Genomic DNA, 18254 nt, shown 5'->3' with positions numbered 1-18254 from the left:
ATGATTATTACTCTGATAATTTAGGCTTTAAAATAACAAGTCATTGTAAGCATTTTTTATTATAATTAGAATGCATTATAAAAGGCAATCATTGCACTCAAGTATTCACAGGGCTTCCTTTTTTTGGGGGGGGGGGGTCGAGAATCAAATACATATTCAGCCCTGGATGCTTTAATAGTGTTTTACACAGTTGCAGTCTTCAGGGAAGCTGAGGGGTGGTTGCAACACCAAGTGTTTCCCACCAGGAATGTTAGGAGCCAGACTGGGTACAAGCCTTGAGGTAAGAATTCAGAAAACCACAGTTCAGCTTCTAGGGTCCTAGTCCCACAAATAAGTACCTCCACTCTTTTAAACCAATTGCATAAAAAAATATATTGTTTATTACCTTAGAATGTTAATGGAGAATCTTTTGTTAAATGTTAACAAAAGAATGCTTATTTTAGTTCCCTTTTAAACATCTACCTCTTTCATTTTCAAATGTTTAACTCCAGTCTCTTTTGGAAAGTGTTTAAATCATTTGGAGATAAATCTTACTTATTGCTCTTTTTTTTTTTAAACAAATGGCATTTTCCATTGTTTCCATAAATTTCACCCATGTTCGTTTTCTTTTCTTTTCTTTTTTTTTTTTTAAACAAGGCCCATAGCCTCATCAGCAAAACTAAGATGAATGATTTAGCATACAAAGCCCAGTAATTACATACTAATTTACAAAACATTTAAAAAATACTTTTTTGGGGACTCTTTTTCAGGAAGTAAACAGAAATGGTTTTGATCTTAAATTAGGAATCATTTATTAACGTAACTTGAAGTCAATATATACATAATTTAAAACGTTTAATCACTAAATACATTGGCCAAACCGTATTATACCCATTTAAAAGCCTTCGTTAGATGATCGGTTTTATTACTAAATTGCCGCCAGTTTAGCTGTAGGTACATATTAACGTCTCTTTGCTTTTTTTTTTTTTCGTGGATTCACGTTATTTTCTTCTTGCGAATTTTCGGGAATAGCCTCGCGATTTCCTAAATCCCAAATCTCTGATTAGCCACCCCCCCCCCCCCGGCCCTATTATCATGAAAAAATAAGATTTTTAAGTGCAAATAAGGAGTTAGAAAGCATCGTTCTCGGAACCAAAGCGGAAAAAAAATCCCCACCAAAAACAACCATTTTGCAATTTGTACTTAAGGCATTGGCGGTAATACAAGAAACATGCAGAGATAAGCTCCAGCAAGTAACGGGCTTGCAAAAAAAAAATGTATATATATGTCTATCTATCTATATTGCTGCTTTAACAAAAAGCAGTGTGGTCTCTATCGCAATATCCAGCACTCTCACGAATTCCCCGACACTTGCACAGGCTGCAGAAATAAGGCAGGACGAGACTTACACAGATGCCAATCCGCAGCATTTTATACACATGCACATGGGTGAGAGGCAGAAAGCAAACACTATCATTCAAGTCAGAGAGGGCACAGCGCGATCTGGAGTTTGCTCAATCTGGGGGTAGGTGTGTGCTCGTTCTGAGTGAGTGTGTGGACGCCGTGGAAGCGCGCGTGAGCGCGAGGACCCCTCCTCGGGGGTATTTGTTCCCCCCCTCTCTCCGGGCAGTTTTGCTTCATTTGTTTCCTATTTCTGCTACATTGAAACTAACTTCCATCGCAGCCCGAGTCCGAGGCGCTGAATAGAGCCTGTGCTGCGGCTCCGTGTGCGTCATATCCCTCCGCTCGGCCGTCCCTCCCCCAAACCAGTCCCTCCACAGAGAAAGCGCTTCGCAGCCAACCACCGGCCGCTGCTCCGACATCTTCTCCTAACTGGAAATAAATAAATAAATCGATCTGCTGCGGGGGGCGGGGGGAGGGCGGGGAGGCGGGGCGTCGGGCCCAGCGAGGCCGCCGCCGCTGCCTGGGAAAGGAGACTGTGCCTGTGTGCCTGTGTGTGTGAGAGAGAGCGAGAGAGCGAGAGAGCGCGCAAGCTCGGGCGGGGAGGGCCTCTCTCACCTCTTTTTCGCCCCCTTTTTGAAGCGGCGTGGAGGGCCTCGCCGCGGGGGCCCCGGGCCGAGCCCGAGCCCAGGCCGGGAGGCGGGGACTCGTTTCCGCGGCGGAGGGATCTCTGGCGGAGGTGGCGGGCGGGTTGCCGCCGCCGCCGCCGCCGCTGCCTGGGAGTTGTTGTTTCCTCCTCCTCCTCCTCCGCCGCCGCCTCCTCCTCCGCCGCCGTTGGTTGAATGGTGGAGCCGAGGCTCCGGCTGGGGAACACACAGTGACAGCTCCGGGGCGCGCGGGCAGGCGGCGGCGCCGGCCCCGCGGCCCGTCCTCGGCGGGGGAACCCCGCCAGTGGCCCCTAAGTGACCCATAAACATGTCTTGCGAGAGCAAAGGCCTCTCGGAGCTGCGATCGGGTAAGTGGGCAGGCTGCGGGCGCCGCCGGCACGGGGCGCGTCCGGCCGCGGCCGGCGCTGAGCCCGCGTCTCTCCCCTCTCCCCGCACAGAGCTCTACTTCCTCATCGCCCGCTTCCTGGAGGACGGCCCGTGCCAGCAGGCGGCTCAGGTACGGGGCTGCGGCGGGCGGCGGCGGCGGCGCGCGGCCGCGGGGCTGGGGCCGGGCCGGGGTGGGGGAGGGCGCGCGCGGCCGCGGGCGGCGGGCGGCCGGGCCCGGGGGGCGGCCAAGCGGCGGCCCCCCACCCGCTTTTGTCGTTGCAGGTGCTGATCCGAGAGGTGGCCGAGAAGGAGGTGAGAGGCGGCGGCGGCTCGCCCGGCCCGGGCTGCCGCCGCTCCCCGCCGCCGCCGGAGGGAGGCGGGCGGCGCGGCGGGGCCCGGGCGGGCCGGGGGGCGGCGGGGGGCGGCGGCGGGGGCCGGGGGGCGGCGGCGGGGCGGGGGGCGAGCCCGGGCTGACGGTGGGCCGTTTCCCCCCCCGCACAGCTGTTGCCCCGACGGACCGACTGGACGGGGAAGGAGCACCCCAGGACCTACCAGAATCTGGTGAGAGATTCCCATCGCGACGCGAAAAAACTTTTTCCCCGAGTCAAATAAAAATTGAATTTCCCGCAATTTTTTACAGGGACAAAAACTTGTCTAAAAAAAAAAAATTCGCGAAAGCTTGAAAGGCTACGGGAAGGGTTGGGGACGCGGCGCGGGACAGGCGCGGGGCCGGGGCGAGGGGCGCCCGCGCCCCAAGACCGGGGTGGGGGGCCGCGGACAATTTATTTGTGATATTTTGTTAATGTGCTAGAAATAAAGATACGTCATGAATGTTGTGCAGTGAAAGGGCTGGAGGAGGAGGGACTAGAGCGCGCTTCCGCGAGAGAGCGCGGGCGCGGCCACGCGCGCCGAGCAGTCAGGCGGCCAGGAGGGCGCGCTCTCCTCTCCATGCGTTGTTGCTGCTGCTCCTGCTGCATCCACACACGGCTCAGCTACACCTCTTTCTCTCCTTTTTTTTCCCCCCCTCTTTCTCTCCTTTTTCCCCAGTTCTGCTTTCATCCTCTTCTGTTTCATTTTCCTTCACACAGTCGCCGATGACTAACTATTCTAAAATGACAGTAATCATTTTACACAGAAAAAGGCTGTTCGGCTTTAAATGAAATCATGGCAAGAAATTACTTTTCTCCACCCCACCCCCCCCCCCTTTTGCTTAAATTCAAATCTGGAAATTTTGGGGGAAATTAAAACGTATGATGCATACAGCCAATCTGCCACATATTTATTTGCTGGTCCGTGACAGAATTCCAATATACATTGATAAATGAGATTTGTAGGTTATATACAACACATATATGGTGAACATGCATATCCGTGTTTATTTTGAAATGTTACTGTCACCAAAGTGTTAAGGTCCTCAGTGTTCTGAAGTTCACTCTGGGATGAAACTTGAATGGAATTTCCTATCCTTTGCAACTGTGTGATTCTGACTTTTGAAAGTGGTTTGTCTGGCTTTTTGTTTTTTTTTTTTTACTATCTGCTTCAGTTTTTTCTCCAAAAAAAACCATTCCATAATGTCTATAACTTTAATTTTTAGGGGAAGTGTGAAAGGAGCCTCCCACTTTACATTGTTCCTTCCTCAAGCTTCCTGGTACTTGCTTTTAGGACACAGACTCAATTTCAACCAGTTTGAATTATCCTTGTTAATGTTCACAACTACTGTTTTTGGTAACTTCTCTTTCTTTTTGGTTATGGTGTAGGCACTAATTTGACCAATACAATTATTACAACATTCATCTAGCTTATCTTTGAATGTTGGAAAATTGTAAAATCCAGCATTCACAGTTTAAAATTTTGAATGAAGCAAAGAGGTAGTGATAGTGAAAATTCAGTAATGACTCCAGCCAGAATAGGTGCCATTCTTGATTGTGAGAGATGACATTTCAAAAAACTTTGATATTTGACAACCAAATGTGGAAAATAAGTTTCTGTTCCTTGCTCCTGAGTTAGGATATCATGTTTTTACCCATTAATTTTTTTTAAATGAGTGTTTTATAAGTTCTCTTTAAGATTTAATCCACTTTCCATAATTTTTTTTTTTTGCTCATAATGTTCTTTCTTTGCTATGTAAGAAACCAAAAGAGCTTCTGTTTTGACTTGGGAGGGCTTGATTCTTGTTCTCTTTTGAAGACAGAAGTTTACTGTGTTTGGTGTGATGTTGTTTGGTTATTGTTATTTTTATTGGATTTCGGATGTTTCCAGAGTAGTATTTGTCTGAACTCTTTTGGTATATCTTGGAAGTTAACATTCACACACTACCTCTTTGCTTTTATATATTTAAAATGAGAAGCGTAATTGACCTATAAAATAAAACTTCTTTCATTTTGTTATGTAGACTTTATATTTTGGTGAGAAGAATTGTTCACACTATTTTTTCTAGATGTTGGTGATAATTACACTATCAGATAGAGTGATTTTTTTTTTTTGTAATTAGAGAAGTTATAGTATTGAATTTAAATTTGTTGAAAAATTCCAGATTAGAAGTTAGGTATACAATACTCACGTTGAATAGAATGCTATGGTTAAAAACAATCTTTATGTTTATAATAACTGTTTAGATTACAATAATTATGACCAAAAGAGTTAAATAAGTAATGGTTCTAGTAGTCCTTCAAAAACTTTTTACATACAATTGAAAAAAAATGTTTATTTTCATAATTTAAGCTGAGTATCCTTGGAAAATAAAGCATATCCTTGATTCGAAGGGTAGCTTTTTTAAACCCCTAAAATATTTTATATATATATATATATATATATGTATATATATATGTATGTGTTTTTGTGTGTGTATATGGACATCTTCAATTTCAAACCATTAAATGAAGTTTTTATTTTTTTAAATGTTTAGAATTGAATTAGTTGCCTACAGAGCCCAAGTTACTTAACATTTTAAGTTTATGATGAACATTTTAATGCCCAACATGCTGGATGATTTCACCACCCAGTGTTTTTTCTAGAGGAACATATCTTCAATAATATCAAATGATCTCCCTCATGTTCTACATGAATGTTTACTTTTTGTTTTTTTAATATCCTGGAGAGAGGTATACAAGTACCTTCTTGCTACTTGACCAGTCTGCTTCCTTTTTCATTCATACATGCCATCATTAATGTCCTTTACAACACTTTAAACAGGCAAGGTGTTGTTGGTAAGATACTGTACTCCATATGTTTTTTTTTTTTATTCTGGTTTAGGTTGTTTGGAATTTTGATTCTCCAGAAATATTGTTCCTAAAATTCTCAAAACAAGGCTAACTCAGGGCAAATGTGGAAAAAAAGGAAGAAATTCCTCATCTGGGTATAGAACAAAGGAAACACTCTTTCCTGTTTATTTTGTTTACTTCTTAGTTCAGTTAATTTGGATAGTGAAACTGGTTGGTTTACCGTCATTTTCAACATTCTGGTTATGCATTGATGTTTGTTTTTAGATTTTTTTTTTTTTGGTCTGTAGTTGAGACAAGATTAAATTTCCTAAACTAGATTTTGTCCTCATGAATTTTTTTGGATTGAGCCTGCAGTTTCATAAATGGAAGTCTGGACTATCTTAATGTACATCAGCACCTTCTCTGTATGATTGTAGTTTTAGAGTCACCTGGGTTCACTAAGAGGTTAAGTGACTTACTTGGAGTCACAGTCAGTGTTCTTCAGAGACCTTGACTTGAACCCAGGTCTTTCTGACTCTGAAGCTGCTTTTTATACACTATACCATATTACCTTTACTTTAGTATGATTGTATTTTTAACTTAGCAGAACATTTATTTTTTTAACTATGTTTTGCTAAAATTATTGCAAGAATGATTCCTACTCTTGTAGTATTTTATTCTTAATTGCACACCACAGAAAGTTTTGCTTTAAGAACTATTGCCCAGGGTACCTAGCACCTAATTTGGTGCTAAGTCTTTAATACTTTTCAAGTGCTAAATTTTTGCTTCTTTAAAAAAGAAGTTTCCTTTCTTTGTTTATACATAAGAGTGTGTATATGTTATCATCCCAAGTTATCAAGAGAAAGTTAATTTAGCGATTGCTCACAAAACACAGTAAATGCCTTCACATTTGCTGATTAATTTCTGCAAGTTATTGATCATTTTCAAACAGGATTAAAAGTTAAAAATGAGTGGTCAAAATAATTTTAAGAGTTTTTACTATTTAACTTAGGAATTGTGAAACTTTCTGGCTTTTAAATAATTTTGAATATTGTAGAAGATGATTTAAGTATTTGTAATTTATAAATTACATAGAGGTTCAAGAATGTTCAGATAGGAAATCTGCCATTCCATATTAACAGTTTTTAAAATTATATATTTGACAGTATTTGTAAGACTTAACTTTTTTTCTCCCCTAAGTCAGAACTGTCTTAAAGACTGCTTTCCTTAGAGTCTAACTAAAGGGAGAGGATGAGACTGATGGATGATCTTTGGGCTAGTAGATTTTATTTTTTCATCATATTTAGCCATAGTAAAAAGATAAGCTTTATTTTAGACCAGTTTACTGAAAGAATTTGTTCTGACATAACTTGATTTTTAATCTATATTTGTGAATGGAGATATTTTGAGTATCGATAAGAAAATACTGTTGCAGGAGGAGAGGATTTGTGACTTGTCACTTTTTATATGAAGAATCCTTATCTAGGTGATTTTGCTGTTATAAACTAGGCTCTTCCCCATCATTAAACAAACAACTCAGTTACATTTATGTGATTCCCAATAGTTCCCCTAAATGAGTGAAAATTGAGTTTTGATACAGGAAGTTCTGTCTAATCATTTGTTGTCCCCCCCCCGCCCCATCCCCCAACCCCAAGACCAATAATGTTATTTTCATGTTCTTCATATGTATTTTTATTTACATTTTAAAATGCTGTGTTGTGTTGAATCTAGTTTTGCAAGTTGGTGTTTCAAAGGTATTCTTGCTTTTAGATATTACATTTGGATCAATGAGTTTTTACATTTTGGACATCATTATTATATATTCAGATTACTACTTTAATTGAATAAATCATGACTGCTTTTAAAGACTTTTAGAAATCATCTTTATAATGTAGCTGCATAGGTTATAGTGATGTGAAATAATGTATAAAAAAGTTTTAAGAATCTTAAAGTAAGAATGCACTTAAGAAAAAGACAAAAATCATAAATAAATTAATTTGACTACTAAGATATTGACTGACTTTTCTGAGCTAAATTACATAATAAAATATTTAGTTGTGAGTATTTTAAATTAATTAAAGGACATTAAAGTTTTTTGCTTTTGATACATTAAAAGCTGTTCTCGTGAAATGTTAGTTTGGATTATATAAAAAGATCTTGTTTCTTGCAGTCAGGTTCATTTTGGCCAGAGATTTAGGAATTTAAAAATAACAAAAATTTGTATTCTTTAGGATTTTGTTTTTGTTAGTCTGTTACCTATGTCAAAACTAGAATTTCTTTCTCTTGTTGATGAGAATTTTTGAATTTGTCATTCCTCTATTTGGGGCTACTAAGTTATGTGAGTGTCATCAGACATTTTAGAATTTAGAATTCTTTACAATACAAAGCACAAATATTTCCCTCTCTCCTTTTTTTAATATTTCCTTTAGTTTTTTTTTTAATTGAAATTTGTGGTCTATGTAAGTATAAATAAAGGACTTTATATTTAATAAAGGAATGATTTTTTTCTGGAAAAATTCCAGTTAAGTTGAATTCATGGTATTCTTAGAAAGTATCTTTTACTCATGTCCAATTATAAATAAGTTACTGTGAGCTTTGTTAAATGAATCCTATTTTATAGAGCAGCATTTATGTTACAGTGTTCTTTTAAGGTAAAGAAGACTACTAATTAGTTAAACTTTAAAATGAATTTTTTTTTTAGGAATAATAACTTGCCTTTGTGTGGTACTTTAATCTTTACAGAATATTTTTCTTTCTCACAGTTTCTCTGAGGCAGGTAACTAGGTATTAATATATCTTTGTTTCATAAATGAAGAAACAGTCTCTTAAAGCTCAAGTGACTTGTATATGAGTCATAGAGTGATTGTTTGAGACAAAATTTGAACATAGATCTAATATACCAAAACTGGAGACCTGGGTTCAAACTTAAAACTCTTATATACTAAGTGTGTGACTCAGGGTAAATTATTATCTTTTAATCTTCTTTATAATTGTCAAATTATCTCAGTGCTTTCTTTAAGCAACTCTCTAAGACTATATATGTAAGTTGCCATTTCCCCACCTGAAAATTCTTATACCAGTGAAATCACAGATGTGCTCATTATTCTTTTCTGACTCTTTCTGCTATCCATTGACTCAGTACTTTTTTGTAGTATTTTGTTTTAAAATATGTACAGTGATTCTTAGAAATTTTAAACTTTTAACGTTTTTGGAAACCAGTGTGACATTTTAAGTACCTTTGGAAGTTTCTAGCTAGATTGTAATCTATATGACTTTCAAGAGATGTTAATAAAATAGTAGATAATTATATAAAAATTTATTTAAATTTTTAAATTTAATATTAAAAATGCATTTCAGCACTGAATAAGTATTTATGGAATATGATGGTTGTGCTTTGTGTTGTAAGGAATTCTAATTATTTGTACTTTTATATGTAGATTTTAGAAATTTAAGAAAATAATTTGAGTATATTTTCCTTTATGATGTCTATGATGAAAGATTACTAAAAGAAAGTAATTATTAAATTTGTCTATCAAATCAATTTATCAGTTATTTTAAAACCTATTTGATCCTTTCATTGACCTATAGCAAGATAGATGATAGATATTTTGTTAAAGGGAAAAAAGATGTGTAGTGTAGTGTAATAATTATTCAAGAATGCTCCAGCAACTGCTCATCTACTATTCTAGCAAATTTTTACTGTCACAAGAGTGTCTCAGTGTGAATGTCCCATATCATCATTTGAATCATATATATTATGTTTTATCCATTGTTCTGTCAGAGTTTCTTGGGGGGGAATATTTATCATTTTCTATTTACATTCAATTTTAGTTTACTTATTTCTTGTCTGTGGAAATTATACATTCTATATAAATCTGGTCCTAAAATATATATATGCCAAAAATCATTTTTATAGCATTGTATGTGAGAAGCTATTTCGTGTGTGTGTGTTTCACATTTGGAGTTACTGAAAGTAAAACTGATGGGTTTATTGAGATTTATTTTTGAAATGCTAAAGTAAACATTTAGGATTTCTCATTTTAAACCAAAAGTAGTATTAAGCAATTTAACTTTGCGAATAGATGTAATTTTTTTTTTTTGCAAGGCAATGTGGTTAAGTGGCTTGCCCAAGGCCACACAGCAAAATGATTATTAAGCGTCTGAGGCTGGATTTGAACTCAGGTACTCCTGACACTAGGGCCTTTGCTCTATCTACTGTGCCACCTAGCCCCGCCCCTAGATTTTTAAGGAAAACCTTAACAAAACAGAATAGCATAAATTAAATTTTTCACATAATTTACTTGTCAAATTGACATTTGGGCAGTACTTGTGTAAAGGTTGTTTTGGCTTGGAATGGAGATATTCCCCTTGATTGTGACTTCTTTTTTGATTGTCAAATATCTGACAATTTAAAAAGCAGACTTCAGTGCATCTTTTTAATAATTGATCATCATATAATTAATTTTGACAGGAGATAACAGTCCTGTAAAACTTTTTTTAGTCTAGTCCAAGTCTAGAGTATTATTTCAAGAGACGGACTTATTGAGAGATAATTGACAAGCTGGATGATAAGAGAATTTGAAAGTATGTGATACAAGGATCAGTTGAAAGAACTGTAGCTAAGTAAAAATAACACCGGGTAAGGTCATTGTAGTTATCTATAGGTAGATTATCATGTGGAAAAAATCACTAGACTTGTTCTGTTTCATCCCACAGATCCCAATTAGGAGTTTTCAGTAAAAGTTAAGAGTTGTAGGAGCTAAAAAGGGCAGTGAAATATGATAGAACTTTATAACAGTTAAAGCTTCTATAAAAGTTGATTTGCATTTCTTAGGTAATTTTCCTGTTACTGGATATTTTTAAATAGCGAATTACTTTTTTAAAATTATATATTGTACTGTATTCTTAAGAAAACTGTAGAGAGATTCATGTTTCAAACAGGGATTTAGCTGCATGACTCCTTAGGAACTTTCTTAAGATCTTATGACCTTCAGGTTTAAGATTCTGTTCTGTTATCTATTGAGTCGGTACTTTTTTGTAGTACCAGAATGATTCTAAAAAATCATTCTTCTTTATCATAATAGAATGTAAGTTCTTTGATGGCAAGAGCTCTTTTACTTTTGTATTTTTTTGCCCTGTATTTAACATAGTGCCTGGCAACTTAAGTATTTTAACAGGTTCTTGTTTGAGATGCTGGGAGAACAGAGAGAAAAATGTTAGCATGAAAAAATTAAAAATCATATCTTTCCAGCATTATTTGTTGGAGGATAAAGGTGCCAGACATGGGATTCAGTAAGACTTGGGTTTTGACCTTTGTATCTGACATAGAAAATTACTTAATCCTTTCCCAGTCTTAGTTTCCTTGTCTGTAAGAATAAATGTAAGACTTTTAATACCTACTCTAGAGTTGTGTGAGTCTTCTGTGATGTAACATATATTAAAATATCTATACATAAACATTTATATACACAAACATACATTTATGTAATGTATATAAAGCACTTTGTAAATTAAAAACATTTGAAAATTATATGTCAACATAAAATAAAAATTCTACTTTCTAAGCATTATCTACAGTTCAAAACATTAGGAACGTGTTTAATTCAGATCTTATTGATCACTTACTGTGTGCCAGGCTCTCTTTTAGTTGCTGGAGAATCAAAGATAAAAAGCAAAATAGATCCTGCCTTAGAGGAGCTCAGATTCTTCTGGGAGGGAGGTGGAAATAAGATGTAATCCACATGAGTAAATACAGAAAAGATTCTAGCAACAGCTTTGGTGATAGCTGGGATGTTCAGTCAAGGTCTCCTGTGGGAGGTAGCCCTGGAGTTATACTTTGACAGAAAAAGAGCTGGAGGCAAAGGTGAGACTGCAAAGGCCAGAGACAGAGTGTTTGGATCTGGTAACTGCATCAGAACAATTTTGTGGAGCTATAGCATGGTATATGGGTGGATCAGATTGTGAAGTACTCTGTCAAGAAAAGTTTGTATTTTAATTTTAAGGTAATAGGGATCCACTGAAGTTTCTTGAATAGGGTAATGACATGTTAGATCTGTGGTTTAGGAATACCATTTTGGCAGAAAAATGAGTGGATTAAAGACTGGTGTAGAGAGAACAATAGGAGGCCATTTCAATAGACTAAGAAGTGTTAGAGATCTTGAGTTGTGTGGGAGTCATGTGGAAGTAGAATCAATAGAATTTAGCAAATGATTATATACTGGGGGATAAGGAAGAGGAAAGAGTTGAAGATCCTGAGGTTGTGAAATAGTTGAGGAAAAGTGTTGGGGTACTCTTGACAAATGGAGAATTTAGAGAAATGAATGGGTAGATTTTGGGGGAAAATATTGAGTTCCTTTTTTTTGAGGTGGTTTTTTTTGGGCAAGGTTTAAGTGGCTTGCCCAAGACCACGCAGCTAGGTAGTTAATTATTAAGTGTCTGAGGTCGGATTTGAACTCAGGTACTCCTGATTCCAGGGCTAGTGCTCTATCCACCACGCCACCTAGCTGCCCCAAAAATACTGAGTTCTATTTTGAACATGATGAGTTTGAGATATTCATGGAACTATTTACAGATGACCAACAAGTAGCTAGCATTGTGGATGGGAACTTCAGGAAAGAAATTAAAGACTTAAGAATGTAGATTTTGGAATAATCTGTCCAGAAATAATTAAATTTAAGGGAGATCTTTCTAAGGAGTTTGAGACAGGCAAAAAAAAAAAAACCAGAGAGCATACATACAGTTATAAAAACCCAAGGAGGAGACAGAATATTAGGAGGAAGAAGTGGTCAGTAATATCAAGCTTCAGAGGAGGGGAAGAAATGATGACTTGAGAAAAAGCTATTAGATTTAATTGCTTTGGAGAGCTTTGAAAATTTTAGTGGTTGCAGTTTCACTTGTGATAAGGCTGTAAACCAGATTATAGGGGGTCAAGAATTGATTGAGAGGTGAAAAAGTAGGTTTGTTGTTTGACCCAAAGTGATAAGAAATAACGTTTTATTGAATATTTGGTTTCTTTATAATGCAATGCTAATGATAGACTTTTGCAAAAATACAAACATGAAAAGTAATTGCATCTTATTCCCATTATTAAGGGCAGTACTTTATTTCCCCTTTTAGATTTCATCTTAATTTTTTTCCACTTTTTTGAGATCCTTTTGGATCTTGATTCTTTTGTCCAATGTATTAGCCATCTCAGCTTCATGTCCTCTGAAAATTTAATGAGTACGGTAAATGAATCTTTATTCAAATTATTAATAAAAATGGGAAATTGGAAAGGGCTAAGAAATGCTGAAGTTTGCCGCTAGAGAGCTTCCTACAGTTGACATCAGTCTGTATTAACAAATACTTTTTGGGTTCAGTTCAACTACTTTCAAATCTGCCAGTACTACTGCCATTCAGTCCTTAGTACTTCAATTCTTAGCTCTACATTTTGTCTACAGAGATATTGTAAGAGATTGGCAAATGTCTTAAAGAACCCCAGTCGAATAATCCTACTTGGAAAAGAAAATCAAGTTAGGTTCTCATGATGTTAAATGAACTCATGCTAGCTTATGCTAATCACCATTTCCCTAAGGGAACAGTTTCTTAAAAATTCGTTCTAGGACTTTGCCATAAATGAATGTCAAACTCATTGACCCTACAAAGAATAGAGCTTTCTATTTTTTAAAATCAGAACCAGTATCTGTAGTACTGTTTCAGTTGTTGATAGGTCTCTGAAGATTATTGGTGGCTTAACAGTTGCATCTGTAAGCAATTTCACTTTGTGAGGATTTGTCAAATGATTTGAGTTCACTGAAAGAAACTTGCTACTCCCTTATCTTTGCATTTAGATGAGGTATCAGTATTCTGTAATTCATCTTTGTTATCCTTTCCTTTCAATCAGTTAACAGTTATCAAGGACCTACTAAGTTCCAGGCACTGTGCCAAGAACTGGAACATAGAAAAAAAGGCAAGCTCTCAAGGAGCTTGAAGTCAGATAGGGAAAACAACATACAAATAACCATGTACAAATAGCATATGTATACAGGATAGATTAGGAGTAATCTCAGCAAAGGTGTTAAAATTGAGGAAGACTAGGAAATGCCTTCTTTTTTTTTTAAGAGACTTGAAGGAATCAAGGGAAGCTAGCAAACAAAAATGATGAGGTATTCTAGGAGTGGGGAGCAGCACCATGAGTGAGAATTCTTGGGGGGGGTGTAGGAAATTTGAAAGGAAGTGGTCAGGATATTAATGACTTAAAAAACCTAATAGAGGATGTTATAATTTATTCTCGAGGGAAATAGAGAGATACTGGAATTTATGGAATTGGGAGGGGTGGTCAGACTTGACTTTTTAGGAAGATCAGTTTGATGGCTGAGTGGAGAAATAGATTAGAGTGAGGAAGAGGCTTGAGGCCCAGAGACGAACGAGCAGGTTAATATAGTAGTTCAAATGTGAGGTGATGTGGACCTGCATCAGAGTGCTTGCATTGTCAGAAGATAGATATAAGAGATTTTTTCCTCTTAACTATCATTCTGGTTGATTGAAAAATACATATGTTAAATAGTTGAGTATGTATTTAATTGTTCCATTATTGTTCCAGCTACCCTCATCAGTGGTCTATCCCTTCTCTGTTTTTACTCCAAACTCCTAGTCACTCAAAAAGCTTTTTTTCTTTTCTTTTTCTTTTGATATCTGGACAGTTATAAGTTTCTACTTGTTTGGGCCTTAACCTTTTTGACTCAATGTTTTATAGGATTTTGGCACTTACAAACTTGACCTCAGTTACATGCCCTTATTTCTGTTGTATCTTCTCTGCATATCCTTTAAATTCTAAACTTGTTAAAAAAAAGTTTTTTAATCTGGGTGTGATGCTTAATTACAAATTGGTACTTCAAATACTGACATGATCAGTTGAGATGAAGCTTATCTTAATGTTGTGCAGAAAGTAGCACTTAGATTTCCAGTTTGTATACTTGATTAATTTGTATAGGCTCACTGTATAAAGGTTTGCAAGTAGAAATAGTTACAGAAATATTTGTAAAGCTGAAGTGATAAAATATGGAAAACTTATTTACATTAAATGGTATGAAATATTAAGTGTTTTTTAAAAGGAACATTGAAATTTCTCTAAATTAGGAGAAGGTAGCATTTTATATCTGGGACTCACATATTTAAACTTTTGTAGATTAATTTTGGTGACTAATTTCTGGCCAATTCTATATAATTAGACCATTATTCTGTGAAATTTGAATAAAACTTTTTGGATTTTTATCATGAATTTTTCTTTGCTTGCATTTTTCCATTTTTTTGTTAATCTTGCCTTTAACAAGTGATAGAATTAATACCTACTGAGTTGTTACTGACTACTACAGCCTGCAAAGATTCTACAAAATTAGCCTTAATCAATAGTAGTAGTAGTTCAGACTATTAAAGATGGAGACATTTAGCATTTACCCTGGGTCATAACATGTGGTATAAAAGGGTTGGTTGATTGAAATAGAGGGATCAGTATTTTATTCTGAATTAAATGAAAGCTTTTGGTTCTTATTTATTGTATATTAGAATCTGAATTGGAAGAGGCTTCAGAATATATCATCCAATATAATTCCTATTTGAACAAAATTGCTTCTATAGTCTAGGAGGATCCATTAGTTCACATAAGAAAAAAAATTAATCTCACTAAGAATTGGCATTTCTTGTAGTTGTGAATTTTTTTTAAAAAAAAATCATTCTGAGAAGGGATTCATGGGTTTCATCAGATTTCTAAAGGTTGTGGCAGGAGATTGATGACACAAAAAAGAGAAGGAACATCTGTTCTGGAATATAATTTACAAGTGCCAATCCAATTTTGCTTTGCAGATCATTTGTAAGGACCATGACCACCTCAAACATCTCATTCAACTTATAGACAGTTATGATAATTAGAAAGTTTTTCCTTAATATCAAACATATATATATATACATATATATATATATATATTGCACCTTACAAAATAAGCCTAATTCATTCCTCTTCCATGCGACCGACTTAGAGCTACTTGAAGATAATGATCATGTCACTTATCTCTTCCTTAGACTAACCATCCCCTTCAGTGATCTTCATATTGCATGATCACAGTGCCCTCTGCCATCCTGTGTATGCACCTTGTGTCTGTCTAAGTTAATAGTGTTCTTCCTAAAATAGATGTGATTTGGCTAAGGCAATGTACAGAACAACTCAACTCTTTAGTTCTGAACTTCATGCCTCTTGATGCAACTTAAAATCTTATAGCTTGATTTTTGGCTTCCATGTCACATCATTAAGTCATATTAAACTTCCAGTCAACTAAAATCTCCAGATTTTTTTCAGACACATTGCTGTCTGGCCATGCCTTCAATTGTACACTTGTGGATTTTACTTTTTGGGCTTCAGTAGGACTTGGATATTAACTCTGGTTTAATTCTTTTTTTATTAAGATTTGGCTCAATTCTCAGGTATATATAGTAATGCAAATTTCCACTTTTATGCTTAGATTTTGAGGATAACTTTATATTGTTCCACATAGTAGTTCTTCCCTGCTGAATTTGTTGGGTGAAAAACATCCTGTTCCTTAACCTCATACTGTCTGTGAGTTCATTTATGTTACAGCTTGAAAACTGATAACCTGTTTTTGTGGCTGGCAACTTAGAGTGTCCTTAGTAACATTGAAAAGGACTTGAGAAACTAAGTGAGGAATTGGAACCCCATGTCTCAGAAAATATTAGGATATTTATGCTGCTAATTTCATTACCCTACCTTAATGACACATTGGAAAGGATGCAAGGTACTAGTGATGTTCGTATTTATTTATTGTATGTATTGTAATGAAGTGTGGTATAAGGATCTCTATCAGCTTTCTCTATTCGATTCATTAGTCTTAAGGTGATCTGTAATCCTAAAGATAAATATTTAGGAGGAACTGGTAATTTTCTGAAGCTAATTTTTTTCTGTACCATTGTTTTAAAGATTTCTCTTGAGTTCCTGAATTAGGTTAGACTTCCGGTGAATTAAAAGTTTAAAATTGATTTTTACATAAAGACTTTTAGATCCTAAGTAATATTGTTAATTAAAATGTGTATCTTAGGGCAGCTAGGTAGCACAATGAATAGTGTAAGGCCTGAAGTCTCGAAGCCCCATTTCTATCAGTTTGGGTCTGTTCTCAGACACTAACTGTGACTGTAGGCAAGTCATTTAACCTTGATTGCCTCAGTTCTTCATCTATAAATTGAACTGCAGAAGGAATGGCAAACCACTCCAATATATTTACCAAGAAAATCCCAAATGGGGTCACCTAGAGTGAATGGCAAAAATGTTTATATATAATGAGCAGTTTCCTTTTTTGGTGGGGGAGGAGATAAAAAATGTTCTTTGAAAGAATATCGGGGTTTCTGTTTTAGCTCTGAAGACCATTGTTCAGTTTTGATTTAAATAGCAGAGGATAGTGATTGGTTTTAAAAGCATTATAAAATAGTCCTTACAATCCATAATATATTTGGAAAAGACAGAGAGGTCAGCTTTGACATTGAGAATTAAGTAATGTATAGAAAATAAAAACTTAATAATGTTTAATAAAATAGCAAAACCTTTTAATAATTGAGTTGCAGTTTGATGCAGTCTACTTTTGTTAGAGAATAAATGTCAAGAAAATCTCAAAAAGATGGAAGAGTCAGTTAAAACTCAAGACTAAACAAAATTAAGTTCTATTCAGAATTTTTTTGTAGGGGTGGAGACAAGTAAAGGGAAAATGTCTCAATTTCAAAATATTTGATCCTTGTATATAGTTTTCAACCTGGTGACCCATGTATAGCTTTTTCAATCAATGTTTTGTAATGGAAATTGAATTTCAGAATAATGACTCTGAGGCACTGAAAACTTTTAATTAATTTTGTCAAAAATTTCAGTGAGTCAAATCAAAAGAAAATTCCATGAACCGTAAAAGTTCATTTAATCAGGAGATCCCCTTCAGCCCCCTACCCCTTTCTAATACTATAAAGCAAGGCTTTATAGTATTTTGACTTTTAGCTTGTATTAAGTTAATAATTTTAAAAATAAATTTTTTGCTTAGTTCATGAATCATGGGATTTAAATTTGAAGAAACTTTAGTCATCCAAAATAGGTTCATGGGATTTTATTGTATAGAAATTATTTTATCTAACCTTTTTGTACACATGAGAATGTTGGCCAAAAGAGGATTTGACTACCAAAGGTCATAGAATAGAGATAGATAGTAAATTGTAGAGTCAGGATTTGAATCTAGGCTCTTTATTCCTTTCACAATGAAGCAGTATGCATATTGGGGGGGGGGGTTGTTTTAGTTTTCTGCAAGGCATTGGGGTTAAGTGATTTGCCCAAGGTCACATAGCTAGGTAATTATTAAGTGTCTGAGGTCACATTTGAATTCAAGTCCTCCTGACTTCAGGGCCAGTGCTGTATCCACTGTGCCACCTAGCCACCCCTTATATGTTTGTTTTTAAGAATTAGGTTCATTGGTAAAATTATAGGTAAAGCTGTTAAGGTGTTTTATTTGTGGTCAAATGTACTTGGTCAACTTTCTGGGGGGGGAAAATGTATGCTGTGTAGTATTGCTATCTAGAATATATGCTTTCTAAGATTTGCTGACAATAGTGCTACAAGGAAATT

The 18254-nt window shown here is 36.3% G+C and overlaps 1 protein-coding gene across 11 annotated transcripts in view; it reads left to right on the top strand.

The window, feature by feature from the left end:
* The first annotated feature begins 2246 nt into the window (after nt 1–2246).
* Nucleotides 2247–18254, top strand: part of PHIP (PHIP subunit of CUL4-Ring ligase complex) — a 192520-nt gene continuing 176512 nt past the window's right edge. For 4 of the 11 annotated variants that reach the window (XM_074237360.1, XM_074237361.1, XM_074237359.1 and 1 more), the window contains exons 1-4: nt 2289–2395; nt 2486–2544; nt 2697–2726; nt 2916–2975. In XM_074237360.1, coding sequence (XP_074093461.1) covers nt 2356–2395; nt 2486–2544; nt 2697–2726; nt 2916–2975 — 189 coding nt within the window. In that variant the 5' untranslated portion in view covers nt 2289–2355. Of the gene's footprint in view, nt 2396–2485; nt 2545–2696; nt 2727–2915; nt 2976–18254 lie in introns of all 11 variants that reach the window. The other 7 variants (XM_074237364.1, XM_074237365.1, XM_074237363.1 and 4 more) reach the window with 5 other exon arrangements.

The sequence above is a fragment of the Macrotis lagotis genome, chromosome 5 (genome assembly GCF_037893015.1).
Source record: "Macrotis lagotis isolate mMagLag1 chromosome 5, bilby.v1.9.chrom.fasta, whole genome shotgun sequence".
NCBI classification, from domain to species: domain Eukaryota; kingdom Metazoa; phylum Chordata; class Mammalia; order Peramelemorphia; family Peramelidae; genus Macrotis; species Macrotis lagotis.
Note: the sequence above shows the minus strand (reverse complement) of the source record. Positions and strands in the feature narration are given on the sequence as shown.